Below are 7,572 nucleotides of genomic sequence, written 5' to 3'. Positions count from 1 at the left end.
AACTTCACCAGTGGGTGTCCTTCCCCTAGGTCCATCGACATCAGAAGCCACCTCTGGTCTTGGATATTACTCTATATATCATGGTGCTCTTAGGAGAGGAGGCTTGCTGACTGCACTGTTCTGGATTATTGTGAAGTTTGTAAACAAGGAACTCTTTCTCAAGGATGTCCTGGACGCGGAGGCACTGCTCAGCTGGAGGGCGGGGTCCATCTGTATTTGTCCCAATGTCCAAAAGGCTGAAGGTGTGTGTGTGCTCACACTGGTAGAGGTCCTCTAGGTGCATCTTACACACTCCATCTCGTCTCAACCTCACCATAGCTTCATTAGGAGCTACCGGAAGGAGTGTTTCTCCCACTTTTCTGATGAAGAAAGAGCCATGCCCAAGAACATACATACGGAGTGGCAGAGCAGGGCTTTGAACCTGGTGGTAGGACTGAATCTAAGGCCCTTTTGAGGAGCCCCGTGGGTGACTTAGGGATGGAAATTCCAGGGGTTGGGGGGTCCTCATTTGCTTCCTCTAAACAGCCTCTTGTTTTGAAATAAGACTAATGAACTTGGCTTAAGTTCTATTTTCCCTTCCTTCCTCCCTTCACCCACTCCACTCTCATTCCTTTTTTTCTTCGGGATTTTTTGGCAGAGGGCAGAGAGGAGGAACCCCTCCCAAGTACTCTATTAGAGAAGGCGTGATGGCGAGATGGAGGCTTCACTCACCAACCATGCTAGGACAAAGGGCAAACTAGGGCAGGCCGCTCCCAGGCTGGGTCGGGGGCAGTGAGGAGCAGAGCGGCCCTTCTCATCGCAGGCCCCACCTTGCCATGCGCTGTGGGCGTGAGGTTTCCAGGAGAGTCTGCGGTGTAGGGAGCAGAGCTGGCTGGGAGGGAGGAGGCGGCCTATTCCTCAGTGGGGCTTCCTCGCTCACGGTGTGTATGGTGGGGAGAGAGGCACGCAATTGCCCTTTTCTGAGGATTGTGCCAGACCATATCACACATATAAGCTCATTCAAATCGATTTCCAGATAAGGCCGGGGGAGGGTAGCCGACTTGCCCAAGGCCACGTAGCATGTGCGCGGCAGAGCCGGTGGGGACGCGCAGAGGGTCTTGCTACCGACTCTCCCCGCTCTCCCGGGAGCCTGGGAGCCCTGGGGCGTCCCCTACCTGGCCGGGAAGCTGGGCTCTCGCCCCGGGGTTGTCCGGAGGGGGCTCCAGCAGGGGGCGCCCAGAGCCCCGTCCCGCGCAGTCGGGCGCGCCTCCAGCCGGCGCCTGGGACGGGGCTGGCCGCTCCGCCCCCTCGGCTCCTCGGCTGCTCGGCGGGCGGGCGCCGGGCGCTCTGGGAGGAGAGGACTGCAGGGCCGAGCCCAGCTCACCCCGCCGTGTCCCCAGTGCCCGCCGTGCCCGCCGCGGTCGCCGCAGCGCAGCCTCCCGCCGTGAGTAGCACCTGTCTGCGGGCTCGACGGGCAGGACGGGGCGCGCGGCCTGACAGCAGCAGCGCCCGGGGCTGGGGCTGGCGGGGCCAAGAGATCCGGGCACTCGCTCGCAGATCCCGGGCCCGACGCCCCAGTGCCTGACGCCGTGGCCCGGGGCATTGTGGCCGCCACCAGAGCGCTGGAGCTGCCCGCTGCTGCCCTGGGGCGCCCTCCGGAGCCTGGCACTTTGACCTGGGAGACAGGATGGGGGTGGTGGGCAGAGCCAAGCACCCAGCAGGGAGATGGGACACAAACGTCCGTCGAGTTAGGCCCCCTGGAACGGGCAGAGCACGCCCAGCTCCCGGCCAAGTCTTTTCAGCTTGGGCCGACTCTCTCACGTCCTGCTCCCGCCTGGCACAAGGAGGTGATGCGAGGAGGGTGCTCAGATGTCTGAGCCTCCTGTGGGGACGAATGAAGCTGTGGTGCCCGCCGTCAGGCGCCCCGGCCTGGGGCAGAGCTAGGGTGGGCGAGGGGCAGCCAGCACGCGTGCTGCAGGTTGGGGTGGAAGGGCTTGGAAGGGCGTTGCTAACAGTTGTCTAGGACTCTGGGCCAGGCATTGTGGAGGTCCCAAGGCCTGCATAGGTCTGGCTAACCCTCACTATAACTCTGCATGGTGGAAACTGGTATTGTTACTTTACAAAAGAGAAAACGAGGCCCAGAGAGGTGAGCTTCGTTGAAGCCGTGCAGGTAATGGTAAGGTAGGGGTGCACACTGGAGGAGAGGGCACCATAGCTGGCTGCCTCGGGGGCAGATGCAGGGACAGTGCCTGACGTCTTGTACACTGGAATCCACTGGAGGGCAGCTGCTCTGGTTTCTGACACTGCGTTTCTCAACTGCCTCTGTGGAAGGTATTCCTGGGAGAGTCCTGTTGACCTAAGAGGCCCTGGCGCCTTGGCCTCTTCACAGCTAACTTCAGAGCCCTGTCCTTCCCCAAACCACTCACCTCCCAAGATGTTTTTTGAGCACCTCAAGTGGCACCACTGATGATTCAGCAGCTTCTGAGGAGACTTGGGCAGAGGAGTTAGGGGTGTGTGGATGTGGCTGGAGGTCTGCTCCTCTGGGGTAAGTTCCTGGCTGGCAGGAATGAGACCTGCACCCACCCTGCCCACCTCCCTGAGGCCTCCTGATTTGTTAGCTGTGGGGTGAACAAGTAGGCTTCCCAAGGGAGCTGGATCTTTGCCAGAGAGACCAAGTTTCTCTTGGGTCAACTCAGGCAGGTGGCTGACCTTCTGTGGGCCCCAGCTTCCTCATCAGAGACCATGATGGGTCAAAGCCTGGAATGTAGAGAGGAGCTCTGTAATGCCAGCGCCCCATCCCTTCTGTTGGCAGCCTCTCCAGAGCCTGAGTATGCTGATTCCTAATGGGGGTGTGTGTAGTGAGACAATCGTGTGTGTTTGGCCCAACCATTGCCTGCCCTCTTGCTGTGGTCCCGTTTCACTCACTTGCACTTGGTGAGGTGGGGTGAGGAACTGAGAGAGTTCACTTTGCAGAGTGAGCTGGGCCAGTGGGGGAGAGGACTTCGTGAGTGTTGAGAGTTTCCTATGAGGTGATCTTCCAGCCCTGGACACCTCCTCCTAGCTTGTCTCTCAGGAAGCCATTGACTTTGCCAACCCTGGTGCCATCTTGGAGGAGTTGGGGTGGCAATCAACAGAAGAAAATCTGGGAAGAGGAGTAGAATGGGTCACACATGTGATGTTCAGTGAGTCTCTTCCCTGTCTGGATCTCAGCTTCCTCTTGTAAAAACAAGTGGGTTAGTCCAGACAGCAGTGGTTTTCAAACTTCTGTTTCACAGTGAATTCTTACCCAGAACCCCAACATGTAATATGGATAACATGGAACTGCTCTGGCTTCCCCTTCTCACCCTGGTGATCCTGAAGCAGGTCTAAAAATCCCTAAATAGATGATCTGTGGGATCCCTTTCTGTGGGGTTCTAGGAAATCTGTGGTAGCCCCCTGAAGTGTTGCCTAGTATTAGAGTTGTAGGCAGGAATTTGAATTCCAAGGACTCCATCAGGAGAAATATGGGCATTAAAGTGGGTATCATCCTGGGAGCGTCTGGAGCTGATAGCCTGTGCCTCTGGCCAAAAGTTGTAACTGTGTCCCTCCCTTCTGCCATGTGATTTCAGCTTTTCAAGGCTGGAAAGGTCCTTGTGCCTCTGGGTCCTTATCTGGGTCATAGCTGGTGACAATAATTCCACCTCAGTTTCACCCCTTTAGTTTGTTTCTAAACTGGTAAAATGCAAATTCTCCTTAGGAGTGGTGTTAGAAAAGTGCTTAAAGTGGCTATCAGTTGTTTTACCTGATGAGCATCTGAGCAGCGGCCTTGAGAAAGGAGGCTGGGGAGCTAAGTTAAAATCAGCCAACACTTATATAGTGCCTGCTGTATACTAGCCTACTACAAGGGGACGGAGGTGAGAATGTCACAATTCTTGCCCTTATGGGGCAAGAGGAGGGAAGGAATTCACGTTATCCAGGGACCATTTAAAAAATTACACATGAATTATCTCATTTGTTTCATATTAGTTTCATTTTTTACAATTATGTAAAATTTTGACCACATACAAAATAAACCTACATCCCGTATATCCGTCTAACTACCACGCAGATCAGGAAACAACATTGCCGGCACTCTGAAGCCTCAGAAGCTCCCCTTCCAACTATCCTGAGTGAGGGGATAACCACTCTTCTGACGTCTAGCACCATGCATCAATTTTCCCTAAATGGGATCACACAGTATGCGTCTTTTGTGTCTGGCTACTTCCATTTAACATTATGTTTCTGAGATTCGTCCATGTTGTTGCAGGTAGCAGTAGTTTGTTAATCTCATTGCTGGATAATGATTCCATTGTATGGGTATATAGTACCTCAATTTGTTTATCCAGTCTTCTATTAATAACCGTTTGGTGGTTTCCAATTTTTAGTTATTACTAATTGTAATTAGTAATAACAATTCTAACGTGGTGACCATTCTAACGTGGATCGTTTGGGAAAACATCTGCATTCATTTCTCTTAGATATGTCCAGAGAAATTGCCAAACAGTTTTCCAAAGTGGTGGTCCCAGTGTATACCCCTCCCAGCAGTGTTTGAGAGCTCTAGTTGCCGCACATACTCACCAACACTAGACATTGTCTTACATTCACTTTCCATGGAAGGAATGTGAAACTCAGAAAAGGTATCGTGTGCTCAGCTAAGCACAATGTGCCAGTAAGTGACGGAGCTGGGATTTGAACCCTGGTCTGTGTGATGACTATGGAATCTATTCTCACTCTCTGGGTTAGACATAAACATGGCCAGAATGTGATCAACTCGAGCCCTAAAAATGTATGAAGAGCACTCTTGGGGAACTTGAAGAGGTTAGAGAATTGTCATCTGTTTTTGGGAGGGCAAGGATCATGGAGCCACTCAGAGATGGTAGCATTTGGCTGGGTCTTTTGGGAAGTGGGCAGTTTTGCCCACTCTCCAGGGCTTTCCAGCTGGGCCTGCCCTGGCAAGGGCCCCACTTTAGCCAAGACATAGCAGGGATGAAAGTTTTAAGTGCATGGGAAAGGTCAACTTTGACTGGAATATAGGATATGTAAGGGAGGAGGCAAAGGCTAGAAAGATGACCTAAGCCTAATTGGTGGACCTAGTTTGTCCCTAGGGGGCTCACCTGCCCCCCTACTCCTGGCCACCCAAGATGTAGAACCCAAGGCAGAGGCTCACCATTTTCCTGGGAACTGGAGCTTCTTTGAATCCTGCTCTCAGCAAATGGAGCTGGCCTCTCACCAAATGGGAGATCTTAGCTGTTCCTGGGACCACTCTCAGGGTTTCTGCCAACAGAATTTTTTTGGAGTTTCCTGCTTCCATCTAGCTGTGTGAAATTGGTAACCCCACCCCACAGGACCTGACCCAAATTGTTTATTTGGAAGGAAAAATTGTTTTTTCAGCAAAAATAAGATGGTAGATAGTACTCCCTTTACTCCCTGGGCCAATCTCGGGAGATTTGCCAGGATGTTGGGGGTGAGGGGGCGCCAAACTTCTGATTATGGTCAAGCCAAACTTACTAGAGGGCTCCCTGGCGTGGGTTAAATCACAGCAATAATCATCTTTCTTATTTGTACAGTAGTTTATATTCTCATCCCCACATGGATGTGTGAAGTATGTGATATAGATAGTATCACTCTGTTTACAGGTGAGGGGATGAGTCCCAGAGGGTGCCCACCTGCTGTGGATCACAAGGCTAATATACACTCACGCTAGTCTGGAACTGGGGCTCCTGGAGCCTGCTCTTTTCATGCTTACCCCGGTCCTGGCCAAGCATGGAGGATGCATGAGGGAGCCTGGGCACCCACAGGCAGGTGACCCCGAGAGTAAGCCCTGTGAGCCAGGCCAGCTCCTCCTGAGGGTCTTTGGGTTCTGTGTGCCTCGGTGGAAGGGAGAGAGGCAGATGGCATCTTGGTAATGAAGCTCTGGTTTGCAGGGGGCTAAAGTGGTGGAAAGAGGGTGAAATTTATATACCCTCTGAGAGTTAGGACAGCTCCAGCCACTTGGCGTTGATGAGATGTGCCCTTATGGAATGGTTCCTCCACCTAGCCTGGTGAAAAGAGTCTTTTGGGGTTCATGGAGCTCACATGTGGTTGGGATCTGATTGGCGGTCAGCAGAAAAGCTGCCAGTGCTAACCAAAATGAGCTCCGAGAGGCCTTTGCTGAAGACCCTTGGAAGACACATCCACAGGCAGCTGGTTTTATTCTTGCGATTTGCAGACTGTGCCCTGGGCCCTGCTCTTGGGGTGTTGTCCAGAGTGGCACGTGGCTGTCCCAGGAATGGGTAAGCCCCTTGGGGCAGAGATCCCAGGAGAGGATGCAGACAGTCTTTTCTGGTGGAGTGGTAAGTGCTCCCCATGGCTCAGAGTTGGCCTCTGGCTTTCAATGAGATGCCTGGGGCAGGCAGAGTTGGCTCGATTTTACAGATGAGGACACTGAGGCCCTTCTGACAAGAGAGGAGATCACAGGGCTAGTTGCAGGCAGAGTTGGAACTAGCACCTCAGGCTCCTGACTCCTGGCACCTCTTGGAATTTGCCTCGCTCCTCCTGCCCATCTTTCTTTCGGGGGTGATGAGTGAGAGAGTTTACAGATTAGTTCAGACACGCAGTTGGGTGGTACAACCCCTGAGGGAGCTGAGATCATGATAGTGATCTCACCTTTTAACAGCATTTTCTAGTTTACAAAATAATTTCATGACTTGAAGTTGATTTTACAGTATTAGCCCCATTTTACAGATGAAGAAGCTAAGTCTTTGGCAGCTTAGGTGGCTTACCCAAGCAAGACTGGAACTTGTATCTAGGACTTCTGACTTTAAAGCTAGTGCTTTTTTATTTTTTCTGTTGCCCAGGCTGGAGTGCAGTGGCACGATCTCGGCTCACTGCAACCTCTGCCTCCCGGGTTCAAGTGATTCTCATGCCTCAGCCTCCTCCCGAGTAGCTGGGATTACAGGTGCGTGCCACCATACCCGACTAATTTTTGTATTTTTGGTAGAGATGGAGTGTCACCATGTTGGCCAGGCTGGTCTCGAACTCCTGACCTCAAGTGCTCCACCCGACCTCAAGTGCTCCACCCACCTCGGCCTCCCAAGGTGCTGGGATTACAGGTGTGAGCACCACGCCTGGCCATTTTTTTTTTAAACTGTACAATAGCTGCCTCTTTTTGCAGTAGTTTTGAATTTAATGAAAACAAATAGCTGAAGTTCACCATGGATGTTTTTCTGAACTTCTTCAAACAAATCTGAAGACCTGAGGAGCTCTCCTTTCCTGTCTCCTTAACAAATTTGAATTCATGTAAATTAAATAAGAACCATACATCATCAGCTGCAAGTGAGAAAAGGCTTGAGCAGGGCAGTTCTTGAGGAGCCAAGGCTGTGGATTATTACTAAATTATTAGCTCCCTTGCAGCCAATTATGTTTAGGCCTTAGACTCTTAGGCTTGTGCTAATTTGGATGGCTGTCCTAACCACAGGTTTCTTCTCATTTCAGGGTTGTATGTTCGAGACCTCAATGAGGAGCCCAAACATGGAGCCATTCAAGCAGCAGAAGGTGGAGGACTTTTATGACATCGGAGAGGAGCTGGGGAGGTAG

General features: G+C 52.2%; 1 protein-coding gene across 1 annotated transcript in view; it reads left to right on the top strand.

Moving 5' to 3' along the window:
* The first annotated feature begins 1,369 nt into the window (after positions 1-1,369).
* The window catches only part of DAPK2 (death associated protein kinase 2), a 128,723-nt gene continuing 122,520 nt past the window's right edge, over positions 1,370-7,572 (top strand). Inside the window, exons 1-2 of the mRNA XM_025390397.1 lie at positions 1,370-1,423; positions 7,471-7,568. Of these exons, the coding sequence (XP_025246182.1) occupies positions 7,477-7,568 (92 nt within the window). The 5' untranslated portion in view covers positions 1,370-1,423; positions 7,471-7,476. The remainder of the gene's footprint in view (positions 1,424-7,470; positions 7,569-7,572) is intronic.

This window comes from Theropithecus gelada, chromosome 7a (genome assembly GCF_003255815.1).
Source record: "Theropithecus gelada isolate Dixy chromosome 7a, Tgel_1.0, whole genome shotgun sequence".
In the NCBI taxonomy this organism is placed as follows: Eukaryota; Metazoa; Chordata; class Mammalia; order Primates; family Cercopithecidae; genus Theropithecus; species Theropithecus gelada.
Note: the sequence above shows the minus strand (reverse complement) of the source record. Positions and strands in the feature narration are given on the sequence as shown.